This window comes from Anomaloglossus baeobatrachus, chromosome 8, assembly GCF_048569485.1.
Source record: "Anomaloglossus baeobatrachus isolate aAnoBae1 chromosome 8, aAnoBae1.hap1, whole genome shotgun sequence".
Taxonomy (NCBI): domain Eukaryota; kingdom Metazoa; phylum Chordata; class Amphibia; order Anura; family Aromobatidae; genus Anomaloglossus; species Anomaloglossus baeobatrachus.
The window spans coordinates 102,387,261-102,412,659 of NC_134360.1; the positions used below are offsets into that span (position 1 = coordinate 102,387,261).

General features: G+C 43.2%; 1 protein-coding gene across 5 annotated transcripts in view; it reads left to right on the forward strand.

The window, feature by feature from the left end:
- L3MBTL2 (L3MBTL histone methyl-lysine binding protein 2) overlaps positions 1 to 25,399 on the forward strand; it is a 331,885-nt gene that overhangs the window by 259,718 nt on the left and 46,768 nt on the right. For 4 of the 5 annotated variants that reach the window (XM_075321928.1, XM_075321933.1, XM_075321931.1 and 1 more), the window contains one exon: positions 232 to 1,695. The exons of the other annotated variant lie outside the window; for it this stretch is intronic. In XM_075321928.1, the coding sequence (XP_075178043.1) occupies positions 232 to 653 (422 nt within the window). In that variant the 3' untranslated portion in view covers positions 654 to 1,695. Of the gene's footprint in view, positions 1 to 231; positions 1,696 to 25,399 lie in introns of those variants that run through there. 5 annotated transcript variants of the gene reach the window in all.

The window sequence follows — 25,399 nt, forward strand, 5'->3', positions numbered from 1 at the left end:
GTCTCCAAACAGTGTGTGGGAGATCTTTACAATTTCCAGTTCCTGTGTGGGAGATCATTATAGTCTCCAGACAGTGTGTTTGAGCCAGGTACTTTACATCCTTTATTTTTGATGGCCATGTGTGTGTCAGGCACCCACTGTGTCAGTTTGATTCTTTAGGGGGTGTCTGCTTTTCTGCTGAAGAGTCCAAAGTACAAGAAATAAACAGTGCTGGTATATTTTTATCCCTAGAGATGAGCGCAAAAAAGAGCTATTCCATAGAGTACAAGAAAGGAATCGTGGAAGACTCTTGGGGCAAAAATCTTACTGCTTTCTGCAAAGCGAAGATGATGGATATCCGATTGGTCCGAAAATGGCGAGCAGATTACGGTAACACCAGTCAACAAGTGGACAATGGAAATGCTAAAAAGAGCAAGTGTGGATCAGGTCGGCAACCATTATTTTCTGAGCTGGAAGACCTGATCTGTGAATGGGTTATTGACAGGAGAGCAAAGGCTTTGGTTGTGAAGAGAGCTCAGATTCAAGAATTTGCCTTTGCAATGGCACCACAGTTCGGAACAGCTCCTGAAGAATTCAAAGCATCACAACACTGGCTGGATAATTTCCTTCAGCGAAGTGAACTGTCTTTTAAAAATCTCCTCAACACTGTTTAGGCTGGAAGATGCTGAAATTATTAAATTTGCATTCAAGTCCTTTATTCATGACAATACAAAGAAGGAATTCCAGCACCTGCAGTTCAATTTTCAATTGAAATAAAACATCCTTTTATTGGAAACATGTTAAAATATTAATGTATAATAGAAAATCCTTACATGTTTCAGGTCATGGTAACCCTTAAGCGGGCTTTACACGCATTGACATTGCTAACGAGATGTCGTTGGGGTCATGGAATTCGTGACGCACATCCCACCTCGTTAACGACGTCTTTGCGTGTGAAACGCCCATTAAATGATCAAAATTACTCACTTAATTGTTGATCGTTGACACGTCGTTCTAATCCCGATTATCGTTGCTGGACGCAGATTGTTCGTCGTTCCTGCGGCAGCACACATCGCTATGTGTGACACCAGAGGAACGAGGAACATTACCGTCCCTGCGGCCGCCCGCAACGAGGAAGGAAGGTGGTGGGCGGGATGTTCGGCCTACTCATCTCCGCTCCTCCGCTTCTATTGGGCAGCCGCTTAGTGACGCCGCTGTGACGCCGAACGAACCGCCCCCGTAGAAAGGAGGCAGTTCGCCGGCCACAGCGACATCACTAGGCAGGTAAGTATGTTTGACGGGGACTAGCGATATTGTGCGCCACGGGCAGCGATTTGCCCGTGACGCACAACAGACGGGGGCGGGCACTTTCACCAGCGACATCGCTAGCGATGTCGCTGTGTGTAAAGCCCGCTTTACTCATAGGTAATATATTTGAAATAAAGTACACATTTATACGAACTTTGAAGAAGGAAATACAATTCACGTGGAATGAATAAGTTACAACAGCTGTGCACATTAACTATTTCCTGTCCTGTTGTCAGGATCACAGAAAAGAGGCAGAGAAGCAAATACAAATGTCAAATAAAACGCAATGAAAAATACACATACAAATATGATACCAGCACCAATATTACATCAAAACAAGACATCACATTGGATGTCACATGAATTTGAAAAAAACATACAACCATCTCCTATTTTTGATATGCTGTATATATTCATTATCGCAAGTAATAAAAAAATAAAAAACTCTTAAATTCCTATATTTACTTATTGAAAATGAAGTTTATCGGTTTATTTCATTAGTTAAATTTGTGTGGGAGTAAAAATTATGGGAAGCATATGTACTATTAAATATGATCTAAAGATTCATTTATATAAGAGAACTATTGCTTGATTTTCCCAAATTCAGTACTATGCGTCAAAAACAGAAAATCTGACTGCTCGTATTAATAATTTTGACTTGCATTATTAATTCATCTTATTTCAGAACCAATTTCTATTGAGAGAAAAAAAAAATCCTTTTCCAAGATTCACTAAAAAATGAATTGTAGATCATCCCGGTAATTAAGTCCACCTGGGGCACGAGATTTTCGAAGCAGTATCCATTTAGCTTCTCTCAGTAGGAGTTTTTTTCTCCAGTCTCCTCCACGGATGGGTTTAAAAACCTTCTCAATGCCTGTGATAGATAGTGATGATAAATCTCCTTGATGTTCCTCAATAAAGTGTCTGGATAAACCCGACAAACTTTTTTTTTTTAAAGTTCTGGTAGTACATCCAATATAAAATTTTTTACATTTCCTGCAGTCCACTTTATAAAATACATGTGTACTAGAACAATTTATGAAACATTTAATCTTATATTGTTTAGTATGATCAGTAAATAAAGATGTTTTATAAGGATTTTACAGAGATTACATCTCTGCAAGCCCCATGCAAACCACCCATTCACACTGAGCCAGTTCTTATTCTGGTTCTCCCGTTTATCAAGATATATGCTGGAGGAGACAATATTGCCAATGTTAGGGGCCTTTTTTGATACAAAATTAATTCCATTTTTTAATATAGCCTTTAATTTATCATCCTGATATAATATTTTAGAATAGTTTTTGATAAGGGTAGTAATTTTGTAGAAATCTGTGGAAAAAGTGGTAGAAAAAGTAATTTTTTATTTTTATCAAATTTTTTACCTGCTTTATTTTTATATGTTAAATCTGGATATTTCTCTGGATATAATAACGAATCTCGGGACCTACTGGATGCAATATTAATCGCTCTCTATATAGTAGTTTGTGAATAACCCCTTTTGGAAAATCTATTTCTCATTATGTTGCATTCATCTTGGAAACTGGTCTCAGAAGAGCACAGTCGCCGTGCCCGAAGAAATTCCCCCACTGATAGAATATTGGTAATGTGATGTGGATGGCAACTTCTGGCAAACAAAGTGGCATTGCCAGCTGTTGGTTTGCGATAAAGTTTGTGCTGTATGGTACCAGTACTGGCATTTCCTTCCAAACAAATATCCAAAAAAGGGGCTTCTACAGAGTAGGATGTTTGATTCTTTATTCATGACACTGACTTCTCTAAATACAATCTTTCCAACATGATTGCTATGGGCCAAGCATCTCAAACAACAATTGAACAATGGAGTGCCTCCTCATTGTACAGTCATGGCCAAACGTTTTGAGAATGCTACAAATATTAATTTTTACAAAGTCTACTGCTTAAGTTTTTCTAATGGCAATTTGCATATACTCCCGAATGTCATAAAGCGTGATCAGCTTAACAGCAATTACTTGCAAAGTCAATATTGGCAAAGAAAATGAACTTTAACCCCCAAAACACATTTCAACATCATTGCATTCCTGCCTTAAAAGGAGCAGCTAACATTGTTTTAGTGATTGTTCCATTAACACAGGTGTGGGTGTTGATGAGGACAGGGCTGGCGATCAATCAGTCATGATTAAGTAAGAATGACACCACTGGACACTTTAAAAGGAGGCTGGTGCTTGGTATCATTGTTTCTCTTCATTTAACCATGGTTATTTCTAAAGAAACACGTGCAGCCATCATTGCTCTGCACAAAAATGGCCTAACAGGGAAGAGTATCGAAGCTACAAAGATTGCACCTCAGTCAACAATCTATCGCATCATCAAGAACTTCAAAGAGAGCTTCCATTGTTGCCAAAAAGGCTCCAGGGCGCCCAAGAAGGACAAGCAAACGCCAGGACCGTATCTTAAAACTGTTTCAGCTGCGGGATTGGACTACCAGCAGTGCCGAGCTAGCTCAGCAATGGGAGCAGGCTGGTGTGAGTGCTTCTGCACGCACTGTGAGGCGGAGACTCTTTGAGCAAGGCCTGGTTTCAAGGAGGGCAGCAAAGAAGCCACTTCTCTCCAGAAAAAACATCAGGGACCGACTGATATTCTGCAAAAGGTACAGGGAGTGGACTGCTGAGGACTGGAGCAAAGTCATTTTCTCAGATGAATCCCCTTTTCGATTGTTTGGGACATCTGGAAAACAGCTTATTAGGAGAAGAAGAGGTGAGTGCTACCACCAGTCTGGTCTCATGCCAACTGTTAAGCATCCTGAAACGATTCATGTGTGGGGTTGCTTCTCAGCCAAGGGAATCGGCTCACTCACAGTCTTGCCTAAAAACACAGCCATGAATAAAGAATGGTACAAGAATTTCCTCCAAGAGCAACTTCTCCGAACTGTCCAAGAGCAGTTTGGCGCCCAACAGTGCCTTTTCCAGCATGATGGAGCACCTTGCCATAAAGCAAAGGTGATCACTAAATGGCTCATGGAACAAAACATAGAGATTTTGGGTCCATTGCCTGGAAACTCCCCAGATCTTAATCCCATTGAGAACTTGTGGGCAATCATCAAGAGACGGGTGGACAAACAAAAACCAACACATTCTGGCAAAATGCAAGCATTGCTTATGCAAGAATGGACAGCTATCAGTCAGGATTTGGTCCAGAAGTTGATTGAGAGCATGCCAGGGAGAATTGCAGAGGTCCTGAAGAAGGGTCAACACTGCAAATATTGACTTGCTGCATTAACTCATTCTAACTGTCAATATAACCTTTTGGTACTCATAATATGATTGCAATTAGATTTCTGTATGTGATGTAAACATCAGACAAACACAATTAAAAACCAGAGGGCAACAGATCATGTGAAAATATAATTTTGGTGTCATTCTCAAAACTTTTGGCCATGACTGTATATTCCCTTCACTGCTTACGAAAATGCACATGTTACCTGTATTTTGGCAATTCGTCTGGATGGCACTAAAGTTCCACCTTTAAAGGGAACAGGTCACCAGTTTTTTGCCCTATAAGCTGCGGCCACCACCAGTGGGCTCTTATATACAGCATTCTAACATGCTGTATATCAGAGCCCAGATCGCTGTGTAAAACATAAAAAACACTTTAAAATACTCACCTAAACCGGTCTCTGCGATGGATGTGGTTCAAATGGGCGTCTTCGTCCACCGGTGCCGGCGCATCCTTTTTCGGCCATCTTCGTCCTCCTTCTGAAGCCTGTGTGCATGATGCGTCTGTCATACACACTCGCCGGTCCCGCGCATGCGCACTACAATACTCGAGCGCCTGCTCAGGACCTGAATGCTGGTAAGTGTGTATGATGTCAGACGCGTCATGCACCGCGTCTTCTGAAGATGGAGGACAAAGATAGTCGAAAGAGGAGGCGTCGGCACCGGAGGACGAAGACGCCCATTTGAACCACATCCATCGCAGCGACCGGTTTAGGTGAGTATCATAAAGTGTTTTTTATGTTTTACACAGCGATCTGGGCTCTGATATACAGCATGTTAGAATGCTGTATATAAGAGCCCACTGGTGGTGGCCGCAGCTTATAGGGCAAAAAACTGGTGACAGGTTCCCTTTAAAGGTGCAACTTTCGTGCCATCCAGACGAATTGCCAAAATACAGGTAACGTGCACTTTCGTAAGCAGTGAAGGGAATATACACTGAGGAGGCACCCCATTGTTCAATTGTTGTTTGAGATGCTTGGCCCATAGCAATCATGTTGGAAAGATTGTATTTAGAGAAGTCAGTGTCATGAATAAAAAATCAAATAAACATCCTACTCTGTAGAAGCCCCTTTTTTGGATATTTGTTTGGAAGGAAATGCCAGTACTGGTACCATACAGCGCAAACTTTATCGCAAACCAACAGCTGGCAATGCCACTTTGTTTGCCACAAGTTGCCATCCACACCACATTACCAATATTCTACCAGTGGGGGAATTTCTTCGGGCACGGCGACTGTGCCCGGTTTAGCTGAGTATTATAAAGTGTTTATGTTCTAGACAGCTTTCTGGGCTCTTATATACAACATTCTAACATGCTGTATATAAGAGATCACTGGTGGTGGCCACAGCTTATAGGGCAAAAAACTGGTGACCGGTTCCTTTTAATAATTTCTAACGTAAAGCCTGGACCACACAAGCAGTCATAAGGAAGTGGATCGATTTTAATGCTGCCGCTTGTTACGCCTGGGAACCAGCACACACCGCGCTAAAGACATGAAGACATTTCTTCACGGAGGAAAAATATATCCTATAATTCCCGCAAGAATGACTTTGGCCTCTCTCCAGACTTTGGATATTGCAATATACAAAGCCATTCAAGGACAATTTGCGCATGGAGATTAATTAGTACATTGAGAATATAATGGAGAGAAATCAGTGTGGAAACTTTGTGAAGCTTAAAGTGCAATAGGTCAGAGTTAAGTGAGTACCTAACTATTCGTACTTGCTATACTCATAAAGAGTACTGTCTAATCCTCGCTTATTCATTCCGAATAGCGTGTGGAATGCAAGTCAATGGGGAAAGACTTGCAAAGTAACGAGTAACCCGAATGCCGTACTATTTGTGCAAGTAGCGAATAGTACAGAATTCGGGTTACTCGTTACATTGCGAGTTTTTCCCCATTGACTTGCATTGCACATGCTATTTGGATGAATACGCGAGTATTAGTATTCTTTAGGATTATAGCAAGTACGAATAGTTAGGTACTCGCTCAACTCTACAAGAGGTTGTGACTTGGGTGAAGAATTCATGGGAGAAAATCACTGACAGTTGCATTGCAAATGCACTACGAGCAGGCTACCTTGACAAGAAGTACTCATTTAAGGACAGTGCTATTGCCAAACATGACATATTTAGGACCGTGATTATGGAAGAAATAGAGTCACAAGGAATTGACCAGGAAATTCAGGGTTTGGATTGTTATGATTATGTAATTGAATAAATCTTGCTTTGTGTTCATAAATATCAGGATCAGTAAATGTACAATAGATTGTTGTACATGGACATAATGGTAGTAACAAGACACTCTTGATAGGATTCACGGTTTGTCTGGTTATGCTGGTTTGTGATGACCACTACCGTACAGTATATAGTAAATGTTCATTCTTTTTGTTCAACGATAAATGTGAATTCTTCTAATTGGAAAAATAAGACATCCCCTACAAATAAGACCTAGTGCATCTTTGGGAGCAAAAATTAATATAAGACACTGTCTTATTTTCGGGGAAACAGTATTTTAAGTTGCATATGGCGCATTCAATGGAGTAAATTAAATGATCCGAATCAACATTGATGAAACTTCGTATACCGTATGTTTTATTATTGGGCAGCAAACATCCTTTACTTTGACAGCTAGTGGGTACATGTTCTAATTTTTTACCACACTTAAAAAAACCCACAAAGTGATAACCAAGTCTTTTTCTGGGCGTTATTTTGGACAAAAAGGCTAGGTGATAACAAATTTCCAAGACTATTCCCTTTTTTTAGCCACAATCCTGTGACCATTATCAAAGATTTTACTTAATATGTCAACCTGACATAGGATGGCAATATTTTTGTTCTTTTTTGTCATAATATCAATTACAGTACTGGGTACTAAAATTAGGGATTTTTTTTTTTTTTTTTTTTTTCTTTTCAAAAGTTTTTAGTTTTCAGTGAATACAAAGAAAAAAACAATAACAACTTCCTTAGCAACCCTCAATTATACACCAATGAATTATCTACTTATACAATAAAAGAAAGAGAGCAAATAGGACAAGCTTATGATTGATCGAGGGGGGTGTACAAAGAGGGAAGAGAGAAAGAGGGGAGAATGCTAGAAAAGGAGGGAAGAGTAGAAAAGCTCTGAACACGGGAATCCACTCCTACTAAGGGTGAGCCCCATCGAGAGTTATGAGTATTCCGATGCATGCCCAACCCCAGCATCTATCTCGTCAATGATTAAAATAGCGGAGAGGAAAGGAAGGCCTCCCATTGGAGCCATTTGTTAGCTGTAACAGCTTGCTCCTGATGGGACTGAGCTATCAAAGCCTCCATACGATGGGATACGGAAACCTCTGCGAGCCACTCCTACAGTGGAGGTGGATACACTGTCCTCCAATGACGGGGAATTATTGTCTTGGCTGCTTGCATTAAGTGTTGCAGTAACGATTTTTTATACGCCGCCTTAGACATAAACATAAATAGAACATAAATAGAAGTACTGCCTCAGGGAAGGCTGGTACTGAGACCTCCGTAACTGCCTTTACCACCTTGAGCACCCTGTCCCAGAATGCACTCAAGACTGGGCAAGACCACCAGATATGGGTCATGGTCCCCACCTTCAAACCACAGCGCCAACACAGGTTAGACACTCCCAGAAACCATTTATGTAAGGCAACAGGAACATGATATCATCTATAGACTATCTTAAAGCTTGTCTCTTGAGATTTTGTTGCTATTATGGACTTGTGGGACAGGACAAAATACCTATCCCATTGTTCCTGAGAAAACATGGTGTTAAGTATGCGCTCCCAAGCCCCACAAAAAGGGGGTGGTCCTACTGCCATCAGCATGGCCTATAGGACCGAAATGGCATGGGGTGGCCCCGTGGAGGCGACACAAAGTTCCTCAAATGCAGAGAGGGGGCACTCCAAGGCAGATTTATCTGTGAGAGTTAAAAAAAAAAAAAAAAAAAAATGCTGCAGTTGCATGTACTCAAAGGCATGCCGAGGCAATATCGGACGATCTTCCATGATCAACTGAAGAGGAAGCAAGGACACCTTCGAGGTGACATGATGCATATGAAGTGGGGACTTTTTAGAGCTATTTAAGAACATACATGTGACAAATCCCGGTGGGAAACGCGGAGAGTTCATCAAAGGCTGCAAGGTTCATAAGGGTCTACCAATGCTCTTCTAACCGACGGAGTGTGGATGATTTTTAAGCCTTGCTTAACAGAGCCGGACAAGGGGATGTTTTCTCGGGTGAAGAGAGGCCAGATCCAGGGAGTCGTCGACCAATGAAATAGAACATATATCATGTGCTATCTGTACCCATATCTTAGAGGCGTGGCCATGTATTAAATCAAGCAGTCTCTCATGAGCTGTCGTGAAGTAATAGCATCCACAGTCAGGCAAGCCAGCTCCGCCAGATAATTTGGGCCGAGTCAGGACCTCCAGTCAGAGTAGTTTTTCTGGAAGCCCAAACAAATCGTCTAAAAGCACTCTGTATTTTACTCCAGAATGGGACAGGAATATATAACGGAATAGTTTGTAGGAGGTATAGCAGTCTAGGAAGAACCGTCATCTTAAGGATACTGATTCTACCGAACCAGGAGAATTGCATCCTAGCCCAAGCTGCTAAACTTTCATCAAACTTAAGAAGCCAGGGGTGGAAATTAAGTGAAAACCGTTTTGTGAGGTCAGATGGAATGAGGGTGTCTAAATAGCCTATCGTCTTTTTAGGGCGCCAATGGAATGGATATTAAAATTGCAACAACTCCGATACCTGTCGCGGGAGAGCTACACCCAAGGTCTCTGATTTATCCAGGTTAAGCTTAAAATTAGACCACTCCCGAATCGCCGAATGACGGACATCAAAGACGGCAGCGAGATAAGCGGGCTGGTGATATATACTATGAGGTCGTCAGCAAAAGCCGAACACTTATATTCCATTCCCGCCACTCTGACACCCGTATGTCCGGATTCTCATGTATCGCATGCAGAAGATGCTCCATCACTAACACGTAAAGCAGGGGAGATAACTGGCAGCCCTGACATATACCATTATAAATGGAGAAGGAATTAGATAATGCACCATTTACCTTTTTATTTTAGACACACACACACACACACACACACACACACACACAGTAATTACTTTACCTCCCCCTCCACTCTCCTTTCTCTTTTCCTATACCTATCCCCCCCAGATAAGAAAAAGTTTTATTCATTGAATAGATCTCCACGTGTATTCAAATAATGGTATGCTACGCATAATAATATTTTGATTGTGTGGATTTGATGTTGTTTTGTTAGCCTTATTTTAATAAAAATATATGAAAACACACACACACACACACACACTCGCCACATCCAGCGGTACAGAGTGCCTCCGGCAGCAGGGAAAGATGGGAGGAAGTTACGCAATGTAGGTCTTGTAAGCATTCCATCTGCAGGTCCTTGTTCTCCACAGCACTATGTATGGATTATCTTCCGGCCAAAAGAAATCTGTGAGTGTGAGTGTGTGCGCGCTCCATCTGATGTGTGACACTGCAGATCCTCTGCTCGGCGTCTGGTAAGTATGATTGCAGGGTGTCCGCTGTCTATAATTACGTGTCCTGCAGTATTCTTTTTACTTTTTTTTACCTGCATGATCACTTCATTATTGAACCACGACTAGGGCTTATTTTCAGCGTAGGGCTTATATTTAACCTTTGCTCCAAAAATGCTCAAAATCCCTGCTAGGGCTTATTTTTGGGGAGGTCTTATTTTTGGAAAAACAGGTAGCTGGTGGTAGCACGCACAAGAGGATGTAGGTGTTTCATCTATCCGCATGGTGGTTAGCACTGCAGCCTTGCAGCGCTGGGGGTCCTGGGTTCAAATCCCACCAAGGACACCATCTGCAAGGAGTTTGTATGTTCTCCCCATGTTTGCGTGGGTTTCCTCCGGGTACTCTGGTTTCCTTCCACACTCCAAAGACATACAGATAGGGACTCTAGATTGTGAGCCCCAATGGGGACAGTGTTCCTGATGTATGTAAAGCGCTGTGGAATTAATAGTGCTATATAAATGAATAAAATTAAAGCTTAAATTCTCATTAAGAGAACAAATTCCAGCAATGATAGAATGCAATGGAGAAAATTCCTCATGCATTTTTGATAAGCCGTGGAAGATTGCAGCTATGGGATTTTTAGGTAACTTTAAATCACTGTCTTTTGGATTGAAAACACTGAGCAAAATGCCCTCCTGTAGTAGTAATTATTCAATTTACCTTTGAAAACTCCAGTTTTTTGTATGTATTATCATTGTCTAAGATTTTTAATTGACTTGCATAAGATATTGTCACACTGTACTACTGGGTGTACTGAGGAAGTGCACTACAAACTCCACTAGATGGCAGCAGAGTGGAGAAAGAGCCAAATAAACCTGCCCAGGAGTAGTACAGGGACGTCACCACAAGGTGGCAATAGAATAGTCAAACATGCCAAGACGAATACTACAGGTGAGACCAAAGGTGGTGTCACACATAGCGACGACGACAACGATGTCGCTGCTAAGTCACCATTTTCTGTGACGTAGCAGCGACGTCCCGTCGCTGTGCGTAACATCCAGCAACGACCTGGCCCCTGCTGTGAGGTCGCCGGTCGTTGCTGAATGTCCTGCTTCATTTTTTGGACGTTGTTCTCCCGCTGTGAAGCACACATCGCTGTGTGTGACAGCGAGAGAGCGACGAACTGAAGCGAGCAGGGAGCCGGCGTCTGGCAGCCTGCGGTAAGCTGTAACCACGGTAAACATCGGGTAACCAAGAAGCTCTTTCCTTGGTTACCCGATATTTACCTTAGTTACTAGCGTCCGCCGCTCTCACTCTGCCAGTGCCGGCTCCCTGCACACGTAGCTGGAGTACACATCGGGTAATTAACCCGATGTGTACTCTGGCTAGGAGTGCAGGGAACAGGGAGCCGGCACTGGCAGCGTGAGAGCACACCGCTTAGCGCTTGCTCCCTGCACTCCAAGCCAGAATACACATCGGGTTAATTACCCGATGTGTACTCCAGCTACGTATGCAGAGAGCCGGCACTGGCAGCGTGAGAGTGGCGGACGCTAGTAACTAAGGTAAATATCGGGTAGCAAAGAGAAGTGCTTTCCTTGGTTACCCGATATTTACCTTAGTTACGCTTCCACGCGTCGCTGCTAGCTGGGGGCTGGTCACTGGTCGCTGGTGAGATCTGCCTGTTTGACAGCTCACCAGCGACCATGTAACGACGCAGCAGCGATCCTGATAAGGTCAGAACGCTGGTCATGATCGCTGCTGCGTCGCTATGTGTGACACCACCTTAAGTACAGAGGAGCAATCAAACACGTAGTCAAAAACAAATCACGGGGTCAAGAGCCTGTCAGTATCTGAGGTGTCAGAGGGGAGATGCAGAATCAGGTCAGGCCAAAGCTTAAAGCTGGGGTCACACTAAACGACAACGACGTCGCTGTTACGTCACCAAAATGGTGACGTAGCAGCGACCTTGTAAGTCGCTGTTATGATAGCTGCACAGCAGCCGAAGCAGCGATCATAACGACACGCGTCGCTGTGCTGCAACATGTGCAGAGAGCAGGAAGCCGCGCACACTGAGCGCTGGCTCCCTGCTCTCCTAGCTACAGTACACATCGGGTTAATTACACGATGTGTACTGCAGCTACATGTGCAGAGAGCAGGGAGCCGCGCACATGGAGCGCTGGCTCCCTGCTCTCCTAGATACAGTACACATCGGGTTAATTACACGATGTGTACTGCAGCTACATGTACACAGAGCAGGAGCCGGTGCTGGCAGCGTGAGAGCGGCGGAGGCTGGTAACGAAGGTAAATATCGGGTAACCACCTTGGTTACCCGATGTTTACCTTGGTTACAGCTTACCGCAGCTGCCAGACGCTGGCTCCTGCTCCCTGCTCGCTTCATTTCGTCGCTCTCTCGCTGTCACACACAGCGATCTGTGCATCACAGCGGGAGAGCGACGACCAAAAAATGAAGCTGGACATTCAGCAACGAGCGGCGACCTCACAGCAGGGGCCAGCTCGTTGCTGGATGTCACACACAGCGACGGGACAGAAAATGGTGACGTAGCAGTGACGTCGTTGTCGCTGTGTGTGACACCACCTTAAGGGGTGCTTCACACACAGCGAGCTCACTGCCGAGATCGCTGCTGAGTCACGCTTTTTGTGACGCAGCAGTGACCTCATTAGCGATCTCGCTGTGTGTGACAATGAGCAGCGATCTGGCCCCTGCTGCGAGATCGCTGCTCGTTACACACAGCCCTGGTTCGTTTTCTTCAAAGGCGCTCTCCCACTGTGACACACAGATCGCTGTGTGTGACAGCGAGAGAGCGACAAATGAAGCGAGCAGGGAGCAGGAGCCGGCGTCTGACAGCTGAGGTAAGCTGTATCCAAGGTGGTAAGCTGTAACCAAGGTGGTTACCCGATATTTACCTTAGTTACCAGCCTCTGCAGCTCTCACGCTGCCTGTGCTGCCGGCTCCGGCTCTCTGCACATGTAGCTGCTGTACACATCGGGTTAATTAACCCGATGTGTACTGTAGCTAGGAGAGCAAGGAGCCAGCGCTCGGTGTGCGCGGCTCCCTGCTCCCTGCAAACACAGCTAAGCGGTGTGCGCTGGTAACTAATGTAAACATCGGGTAACCATACCCGATGTTTACCTTAGTTACCAGTCTCCGCAGCTTCCAGACGGCGGCTCCGTGCAAGCGCAGCGTCGCTTGCACGTCGCTGCTGGCTGGGGGCTGTTCACTGGTCGCTGGTGAGATCTGCCTGTTTGACAGCTCACCAGCGACCATGTAGCGATGCAGCAGCGATCCTGACCAGGTCAGATCGCTGGTCGGATCGCTGCTGCATCGCTAAGTGTGAAGGTACCCTAAAGCTGGTGTCACACTAAGCGACAGCGACAACGACGTCGCTGTTACGTCACCATTTTCGGTGACGTAACAGCGACCTTGTAAGTCGCTGTTATGATCGCTGCTTAGCTGTCAAACACAGCAGAAGCAGCGATCATAACGTCGCTGTGCTACATGTGCAGAGAGCAGGGAGCCGCGCCTAGCGCTGGCTCCTTGCTCTCCTAGGTACAGTACACATCGGGTTAATTAACCCGATGTGTGCTGCAGCTACATGTCACAGTGCAGAGAGCAAGGAGCCGCGCGCAATGCTTAGCGCTGGCTCCTTGCTCTCCTTGCTACAGTATACATCGGGTTAATTACCCGATGCATACTGCAGCTACATGTGCACAGAGCAGGAGCCGGCACTGGCAGCAAGAGCGGAGGCTGGTAACCAGCGTAAACATCGGGTAACCAGGGAAAGGTCTTCCCTTGGTTACCCGATGTTTACGCTGGTTACAGCTTACCGCAGCTGCCAGTGCCGGCTCCTGATCGCTTCATTTCGTCGCTCTCTCGCTGTCACACACAGCGATGTGTGTGTCACAGCGGGAGAGTGACGACCAAAAAATGAAGCTGGACATTCAGCAACGACCGGCGACCTCACAGCAGGGGCCAGGTCGTTGCTGGATGTCACACACAGCGACAGCGACGGGACGTCGCTGCAACGTCACAGAAAATGGTGACGTAGCAGCGACGTCGTTGTCGTCGTTATGTGTGACACCAGTTTAAGTCATACCAGGAAGTCAATGTACACAAGACAGGGAGATAAGATAGGAGGGACTGGCTGGGAGGAGGTAAACAGACACAGAGATCAGAGGAATGCGGTAGGAGAGATCAGGAACGCACCAGAGCCAGCTCCACACACCAAAGGCAGAATAGAACTACATACCTCCCAAACGTCCAGGATTCTGTGGGACTGCCACGATTTTTCAGGTCTGTCCCGCACTCCCGCGGCTCACAGCTGATGTCCCGACTTCTCCCCTCAGTGGAGTGAATAAATTTAAATTATTATCGACTCGGCTATCGGATATCGACTATATATACATATATATATATATATGTATACATACATGACAGATAATAGATGCATGATAGATAAATAGATAGACATATGGATAGATACTTGATAGATATATAATAGATAGATACATGGATGGATGGATAGATACATGGATGGATGGATGGATAGATAGATACATGGATAGATAGATACATGGATAGATAGATACATGGATAGATAGATAGATACATGGATAGATAGATAGATACATGGATAGATAGATGGATACATGGATAGATAGATACATAGATAGAGATAGATAGATAGAGATAGATAGATAGATAGATAGATACATGGATAGATAGATACATGGATAGATAGATACATGGATAGATAGATAGATACATGGATAGATAGATACATGGATAGATAGATACATGGATAGATAGATGGATACATGGATAAATAGATAGATACATAGATAGAGATAGATAGATACATGGATAGATAGATAGATACATGGATAGATAGATAGATACATGGATAGATAGATACATGGATAGATAGATACATGGATAGATAGATAGATACATGGCTAGATAGATAGATAGATACATGGATAGATAGATACATGGATGGATAGATACATAGATAGATAGATACATGGATAGATAGATAGATACATGGATAGATACATTGATAGATAGATGGATACATTGATAGATAGATGGATACATGGATAGATAGATGGATACATGGATAGATAGATGGATACATGGATAGATAGATGGATACATGGATAGATAGATGGATACATGGATAGATACATGGATAGATACATGGATACATGGATAGATACATGGATAGATACATGGATAGATACATGGATAGATACATGGATAGATACATGGATACATGGATAGATAGATACATGGATAGATAGATAGATACATGGATAGATAGATAGATACATGGATAGATAGATAGATAGATACATGGATAGATAGATAGATACATGGATAGATAGATAGATAGATACATGGATAGATAGATAGATACATAGATAGAGATGGCTAGATAGAGATAGATAGATACATGGATAGATAGATAGATAGATACATGGATAGATAGATAGATAGATACATAGATAGAGATAGCTAGATAGAGATAGATAGATACATGGATAGATAGATACATAGATAGAGATAGCTAGATAGAGATAGATAGATACATGGATAGATAGATAGATACATGGATAGATAGATACATGGATAGATAGATAGATACATGGATAGATAGATAGATACATGGATAGATAGATGGATACATGGATAGATAGATACATAGATAGAGATAGCTAGATAGAGATAGATAGATACATGGATAGATAGATAGATACATGGATAGATAGATAGATACATGGATAGATAGATAGATACATGGATAGATAAATAGATACATGGATAGATAGATACATGGATAGATAGATAGATAGATAGATACATAGATAGAGATGGCTAGATAGAGATAGATAGATACATGGATAGATAGATAGATAGATACATAGATAGAGATAGCTAGATAGAGATAGATAGATACATGGATAGATAGATAGATACATGGATAGATAGATGGATACATGGATAGATAGATACATAGATAGAGATAGCTAGATAGAGATAGATAGATACATGGATAGATAGATAGATACATGGATAGATAGATACATGGATAGATAGATAGATACATGGATAGATAAATAGATACATGGATAGATAGATACATGGATAGATAGATGGATAGATAGATGGATAGATAGATAGATACATAGATAGAGATAGATACATGGATAGATAGAGATAGATACATGGATAGATAGATATGTACATGGATAGATAGATACATGGATAGATAGATACATGGATAGATAGATAGATACATGGATAGATAGATAGATAGATACATGGATAGATAGATAGATAGATACATGGATAGATAGATAGATAGATACATGGATAGATAGATAGATACATGGATAGATAGATAGATAGATAGATAGATAGATACATGGATGGATAGATAGATAGATACATGGATACAGTCAGGGCCAGAAATATTTGGACAGTGACACAAGTTTTGTTATTTTAGCTGTTTACAAAAACATGTTCAGAAATACAAATATATATAATATGGGCTGAAAGTGTACACTCCCAGCTGCAATATGAGAGTTTTCACATCCAAATCGGAGAAAGGGTTTAGGAATCATAGCTCTGTAATGCATAGCCTCCTCTTTTTCAAGGGACCAAAAGTAATTGGACAAGGGACTCTAAGGGCTGCAATTAACTCTGAAGGCGTCTCCCTCGTTAACCTGTAATCAGTGAAGTAGTTAAAAGGTCTGGGGTTGATTACAGGTGTGTGGTTTTGCATTTGGAAGCTGTTGCTGTGACCAGACAACATGCGGTCTAAGGAACTCTCAATTGAGGTGAAGCTGAACATCCTGAGGCTGAAAAAAAAGAAAAAATCCATCAGAGAGATAGCAGACATGCTTGGAGTAGCAAAATCAACAGTCGGGTACATTCTGAGAAAAAAGGTATTGACTGGTGAGCTTGGGAAATCAAAAAGGCCTGGGCGTCCACGGATGACAACAGTGGTGGATGATCGCCGCATACTTTCTTTGGTGAAGAAGAACCCGTTCACAACATCAACTGAAGTCCAGAACACTCTCAGTGAAGTAGGTGTATCTGTCTCTAAGTCAACAGTAAAGAGAAGACTCCATGAAAGTAAATACAAAGGGTTCACATCTAGATGCAAACCATTCATCAATTCCAAAAATAGACAGGCCAGAGTTAAATTTGCTGAAAAACACCTCATGAAGCCAGCTCGGTTCTGGAAAATTATTCTATGGACAGATGAGACAAAGATCAACCTGTACCAGAATGATGGGAAGAAAAAAGTTTGGAGAAGAAAGGGCACATGATCCAAGGCACACCACATCCTCTGTAAAACATGGTGGAGGCAACGTGATGGCATGGGCATGCATGGCTTTCAATGGCACTGGGTCACTTGTGTTTATTGATGACATAACAGCAGACAAGAGTAGCCGGATGAATTCTGAAGTGTACCGGGATATACTTTCAGCCCAGATTCAGCCAAATGCCGCAAAGTTGATCGGACGGCGCTTCATAGTACAGATGGACAATGACCCCAAGCATACAGCCAAAGCTACCCAGGAGTTCATGAGTGCAAAAAAGTGGAACATTCTGCAATGGCCAAGTCAATCATCAGATCTTAACCCAATTGAGCATGCATTTCACTTGCTCAAATCCAGACTTAAGACGGAAAGACCCACAAACAAGCAAGACCTGAAGGCTGCGGCTGTAAAGGCCTGGCAAAGCATTAAGAAGGAGGAAACCCAGCGTTTGGTGATGTCCATGGGTTCCAGACTTAAGGCAGTGATTGCCTCCAAAGGATTCGCAACAAAATATTGAAAATAAAAATATTTAGTTTGGGTTTGGTTTATTTGTCCAATTACTTTTGACCTCCTAAAATGTGGAGTGTTTGTAAAGAAATGTGTACAATTCCTACAATTTCTGTCAGATATTTTTGTTCAAACCTTCAAATTGAACGTTACAATCTGCACTTGAATTCTGTTGTAGAGGTTTCATTTCAAATCCAATGTGGTGGCATGCAGAGCCCAACTCGCGAAAATTGTGTCACTGTATTTCAAATATTTCTGGACCTAACTGTATATAGATACATGTATAGATAGATAGATACATGGATAGATAGATACTGCATCTCTTTGTAGGTGAAGGAGTCAGATTCATTTTACCCATAAAACTACTATAAAGAAATATGGAAAAAATACAAATTTTTTTTTTTTTTTCTTCATTTTCACCAACTTGGATTTGAACCAGCAACTTTCAAACATGTGTCCAGCAACCTCCTTGCTTTCCTAGCAGCTCAAGCTGTTGAGCCACTAGGAATTGATGACAGCAGAGTATTTTATATGAATAAACCTACACAGCTCCATTGTACACAGCAGTGTGTTTATCTCCTGTATTCTAGAGGGAGAGATTTTTTTTTTCTTTTAATAAAATTACTAAAAATAACAAAAAAATAGAATAATGTAATTTTATTGCACTTTTTTCTAAAATAATAAATATCACAAATCAGCAAATAACATGGACATATTTGGTGTCCCTGTAATCGTAACGACCCGAACAACACAGCAATCAGATTATTTATGGGGATCCGTAAATGGTGGGAAAAAAAATGGCGCAATTTATTATTTTTCTTTATTAAAACCCATAAAAAATGTAAAAAAAAATGTATCACTGAGGCCATGTTCACACGTATCAGAAATGCTGCGTTTTTTCTGCAGGCGTCCGCACCACGAGTGCAATAACAATCTTCTCTGATTATTGCGTGTTTGCGGTATTTTTTATGCATTGTCCCTTATTTGATACATGTTTGGTGCAGATGTGAATCCTGAAGATTATAAAGAAAAAAACACCAAAACTGCACAGATCAGCGGCATCTCCAGACATAAAAGGGGCGGAGATTTCATGACGTCTCATCCACTTTGCTTGGACATTTAGTCTGTGTTCACATGTAGTGTAAATGCTGCTTTTTTTTCTGCTGTTTTTTTGCACATTTATTTCGCTGTGTTTAATTATCCAAGTAAAGTGGATGTGATTCCACGAGACGACTGAACTCTGCAGTTTTGGGGGTTTTTTCCTCTGGAGGTTTTCTACGTGGAGCTTCAAAAAATGCAGGAAAAAGCTTCTCAGTACAATAAAACCACTTAAAAACGCAGATTCACATCTGAACCAAAAACACATTAAATAATGGAGAAAAGGCAGAAAATGGAACAATCAGAGATGATTGTTATTGTGTAGTTTGGTGCAGACAGCGGCAGAAACAAAAAGAAACAGAATTTATACAACATGTGAACACGGCCTACAAATAAGCAATGTCATATAGTGACACAGAAATATAAGAAAATTCTGGCTGCTATGACTATTAACGAACAGTCTGCGGCATCTGCTGAATGACCCTTATTGACGAATGGGTGTGGCTAGGGGTGTGGCTAGGGGCGTGGTCGAAGCGTTTCCCGAAGAAGCGTTGGAGACGTGAAACACGTGTCTGGACGCTGGTCCCCACGTGCTACCCTGGTTGTCATTATGAATATGGGTGAGTGAATTATTCATTTTGAGGTTACCACTTGGGATCGGACTATGCTGGGGCAACTTTGCACCTATATATATATATATCCCCAGAATGAATTGATTTTGGCTTCGCCATTGAACTTTCATCCTGGGGCATGTGGGGTCTTTACTTTTTCCCCCCCTCTGCACTTTACCCACCTTTTTGACTTCTGTTGTAAAAAACCTTGTCTATTTTGAAGCATTATTTCAATAAATATTTATTTAGCATGATTTTGGCTTCATATGTCGGTTTTATAAATGTGCAAAAATTAAAGACTTGCTTCTTTCTGTGCCTCTATATGGTATAAATAGTACAATCAATGAGCTACCAAATTAAATACAATGATATAGTGACTAATCATCTTGGATATAAATCCTTAAAAAAAAAAGTAAGAGGTTCACGTATCACAAAATGGCACGCAAGTGTAGCACCCAGGGATATGGGGTACTCAGTTCCTGGTAGTGTACGTCCTGTGAATGTCACGATGGTGGCCGTTACCCGGTTCCGTGCCCTGGGCCCTTTTTGTATTGGGGATATTTACAGGTGATTTGTGAATAAAGTTATTTGTGACGCCACTTGCGGTGTTGTGGCTAAATATAGGGAGCCGCTGCTGCAGAATGTCTCTACTGGGGCTGGTGGTATTGCAGCTAGTATGGTAGTCCCTCCGCAAGTAGGGTGTCCAAACAGGTATTCAGTGCAACTGGTTTTACTCACTTTTCTCAAGGTGTTAACTGGTTGCCCGAGGCCGGCTGGTTTCGCCTCCAGGTCCCATTCGTCCCAGTGCCAATCTTGTTCTCTGGTACCTTCTTCCCCTACACCTGTCTCTGGTAAGTGGGTCCCCGTGGTATGGAACACTGGGGGTCCCCGGTCTGTGGTTTGTCCACTTCTGTCCCCCTGACGGTAGCGTGAACCCTGTGGGGTTGGAGTCTCTAGTCCTGTCCCCCGCTTCTCTCTTTGCTACTGAGTCTTTGGATTCTTTAGGGTCAGCAAGGTCCTTGATGGTCCCCGTTGCTGTGCAGGTGTTAACAGGTCGGCTTGAAGCTCTTTCCTGTCCTAGGGTCCTGTACCCCGTCGGTGCATAGTTCCGTAAGTACTCCACCGTTCTCCACCGGTAACCACCTCTCCTGGGTACCAGTTCACCGTCAATCTGAGTCAGGACATTGCTCAGTTACACCTTTACACTCCTGCTGTCAACTCTGTTCTGACTACAGTCTTCCTGTGTCCCGACTACTCTCCACAGTCTGCCCCTCCCACCTGGTCAACTAGTGGACTGGAGTGGCTCCACCTCTAGGTGGCCATCCATGGTCCCTCCCTAGCTAAGTACCATTGTATGGGGGATTGTTGGGGAAAACTGGGATTACCTGGGTTTTTTCTAGCACCCATTACGGAACCACGAGAGAGGGGATCCACCCTTCAAGGACTGGAAACCTCCTGGATAAAAAGGGGCGGTACCTCTCCCCCCATCAGTTGGTTTCCTGTCCTTGAACAGGGAGCCTCCAGGAATCACCACGAGATTCAGGATGGTCCTAGTGAGGCTGAAGATAAAGCTACCAGCCCTTGCCGACCGGTTCTGGCAGTGGCACGGGTCCTGCTGCGGCTGGCCGAGGTGCTGTAGAGATGCCGCATCAGACCCACGGGGGTCCTGACTGCGAACAAGGACACACTCCTACAGTGGCGCCGCTGCAGGCCCAGGGGGGCTGACATCATAGCGGCGTGGCACGGGAGTGGTGTGGAGTCCTACGGGGACCAGGTAAGGAGCAGGCAGCACTTACTTTGGCGGTGGCGTCCTCACAGCTGCATACTAGTGGCCATGGGTTCTGCCGGAATTGCCAGACCTCCCCTCTCAGGGTCTAGCCTTCCACCCCTGGAACAACATGCTGCACCTCACGGCGTGGAATTTGAGAGGTTGATTTTAGGACGCAGGGTGTTTTCTCCAGGTCTAGTTTCTACCTTGATACAGTGTAGGAAACCTGTCACTACAAAGATTTATGGGTGGATATGGACCAGGTTTTTAGCGTCCACAGGTGCAGATCCAGCCGGGCCAGTCCCAGTCCCTGTCATTCTAGAATTTCTTCATAAGGGTTGGGAATTTGGTCTATCAGTTAGTACACTAAAGGTTCAAGTCTCAGCCTTGGGTGCCTTGTATAACCATAACCTGGCCGGAGACCGTTGGGTCTCCAGGTTTATTCGAGCCTGTTCTAGGTCCAGACCACGACGCAGTATGCCCCTGCCAGCATGGGATCCTAATTTAGTCGCTCTGCTTTAACTAAGCCCCCCTTTGAGCCCCTAGATTCCATCTGTCTCAAGAATCTGTCCCCCTTTGTGGAACATATGAGTGGTTCCTCCTTGTATGAGTGCACAGCGGTTATAGCTATATATAAGCCGTTTTATTGCTTTATTGCCCCCTTGCTTGGTTGCACCAGCTCTTATCGCCTAATTCAAATCAATTTTTCAATTTGTATTCAAATCACACCCTGTCTTTGCCTTCAGGTCATTGTCTTTACATATGTATATTGTATGATATATCCCTCGATCATAGATCTGTTTTGCAGGTGTGAATTTGTTTTCCGCATTTTTCATTTTGTGGCAGGGCATTACTATGATTATTATTGTTTTCGTATTTTGATACTGTTTATGGGTACCAGATCTTGTCTGTTCACGTTTTAACTGTTTTTAGATTGTATAATGTGTACTGTGAATAAAGGTTTTTGCATTTGTTATGATGGGTTGTGCTTTCATATGCAATGTCTTTTTTCTTAAATTGAAGACTCTGTCCCTCAAGACTATTCTCCTGGTCGCTCTCACCTCAGCGCGCAGGGTTAGTGACCTCCAGGCCCTGTCAGTAAATCCACCCTATAATCAGTTTTTTGATGACAGAGTATTCCTAAAGCTAGGGTCACACTAAACGACAGCGACAACGACGTCGCTGTTACGTCACCATTTTCTGTGACGTAGCAGCGACCTTGTAAGTCGCTCTTATGATCGCTGCTTAGCTGTCAAACACAGCAGCCGAAGCAGCGATCATAACGTCGCTACATGTGCAGGGAGCCGCGCACACTGAGCGCTGGCTCCTTGCTCTCCTAGCTACCGTACACATCGGGTTAATTAACCCGATGTGTACTGCAGCTACATGTCACAGTGCAGAGAGCAGGGAGCCGCGCACACTGCTTAGCACTGGCTCCTTGCTCTCCTAGCTACAGTACACATCGGGTTAATTACACGGTGTGTACTGCAGCTACATGTGCACAGAGCAGGAGCCGGCGCTGGCAGCAAGAGCGGCGGAGGCTGGTAACGAAGGTAAATATCGGGTCACCACCTTGGTTACCCGATGTTTACCTTGGTTACAGCTTACCGCAGCTGCCAGACGCCGGCTCCTGCTCGCTTCATTTCGTCGCTCTCTCGCTGTCACACACAGCGATGTGTGCGTCACAGCGGGAGAGCGACGACCAAAAAATGAAGCAGGACATTCAGCAACGAGCGGCGACCTCACAGCAGGGGCCAGCTCGTTGCTGGATGTCACACACAGCGACAGCGACGGGACGTCGCTGCAACGTCACAGAAAATGGTGACGTAGCAGCGACGTCGTTGTCGCTGTGTGTGACACCACCATAAGAACGGACCCTGCTTATTTACCCAAGGTTAATTCTCACTTCCATAGAACTCAGGAGATCGTTCTCCCTTTTTTATGATAATCCCTCTACTCAGGAAGAAATAGGGTGGCACTGCCTAGATGTTAAACGTTGTCTTCAGCCTTCAGCAGTATTTATCGGTCACTTCAGAGTGGAGAAAGTATAGGTCATTATTTGTAGTATTTCAGGGTCTTAGGAAGGGGCTTAAAGCTTCTAGGTCAACCTTAGCCAGATGGATCAGAGATGCCATCTCCATGGCTTACATGGCTAGTGGTGAGAAAGTACCTGCAGGTCTCAAGACTCACTCCACAAGAGCGATGCCATCTTCCTGAGCGTAAAGATCAGAGGTCTCCATTGAACAGATTTATAAGGCGGCCACACGGTCTTCTCCGTCCACCTTTTTTAACCACTACCGACTTGATTTGTCCTTCACCAACCTCACCTTTTGGGAGACTGGTTATACGAACAGTAATCCCTCCCTAAGATATTATCTATATAATTCTCTCGTGGTGCCGTCATGGGTGCTGGAAAAATACGCAATTACTTACTGGCAATGTGTTTTTTCTGAACCCATGACGGCACCCTTACATTCCGTCTCTGCACTTAGGTGTTACCAGTTTATTATTTCGCTCCTATTCATGGGGGTTGTTTTTTTGGTGGTGGGGTGAGTCCTAACGATGTTCCTTTTTTTTGGAGGTCCTTTCATGCTCTGTAATCCAACTGATGCGGGGAAGGGACCGCCCCTTTTTATCCTGGAGGTTTCCTGTCCTTGAAGGGCGGATGCCCTCTCTCGTGGTGCCATCATGGATTCAGAAAAAACACATTACTGGTGCCACATCGGTCCCCAAACACTTGCATCTAATTGGCTGTTAGCATAGTTAAATATGACCATTTCCCCTCACCTTGACACGCCCCCTGAAGAAGCTGGGCAAAACATAAGTTGGGGTGAAGGGACGTGGATTCGCAGCAAACACACCACCAACGGTATTTGGTTTGTACTTATAGTAATACTAGTAAACTGCGGTGGCTAGATTGAATTCTATAGTCTTCAGTAGTATTGTATCTGCACATTCAGAGCTCTTTTGTAGCTCATCAATGTTAATAGCTAAAACGCTATTCATGACAATATATAGAACTCTAGCACTGCATAGTATTTCACAAAGGTAATCAGTGTAATTTTCTGCTTTTTTAGTACATGTCAATACAATTTTTTGCACATAGCATTTTTTCCATATTGCTGAACAGTGTTAGATCTTAGCACCTCACAGGTACTTTCTCCTGAGACATTAATTTATTGCACAGTACTGATTTATATTTCTAAATTTTTTTTATATCTATAACAAAATCTTTTGTATTTTTTATTGTTGCACTAAGCACTTTAAAGTATTCTTTATTAATAATCAGTTTTGTTTTGTTTTTTCACTTATGTAGTGCATAATAAGTGTTACTTATTATGGTATATATTTATTATTTTGTGATACAATGTGAACCTGGTATTTTTTTTTTTTGGATGTATATCCAAGATAATTAGTCACTATATCATTGTATTTAATTTGGTAGCTCATTATTGACTGTACTATTTATACCATTTGCCTGATATTTATTTTCACTGGTCACCATGTGGTTTTGTGGTGGATGTGTTCTATTGCTGCAATAATATCTGCGTCTTTTTGTCTACTAGTAACTTCTGCTTTTTATATTGTATTTTAATTGATTTTCAATAAATGTAGCTTTTTGATATTCTGGATCACTTTGTTCAGAAGTATAACAGCAGGTCTGCTAAGCAGAAAATGTAATGCCCTATAGTCCAAAAAGTAACAGAAATACAGCAGGGACTAAAACTTAGCTTTTACTAGTACATAGATAAAATCAGTAATAACAATAATAATAAGGTGCTTGTGCATAAATTGTGCAAACAACAGCAAAATGCCACATGGCAGTGCATAGGCTTGATCTCACCCAAGCTTCATCCATGGGCTGGACTGCACATCGGTCCCAAGGTGAGAAGTCACAGGCCGGAAGGATCAGGTAGACAGGTATACTACAAACCCTATTGTGCCCCGTGAATGAACTTCCGCCCTGACAAGGGCAGCACCCAAGTAGAATG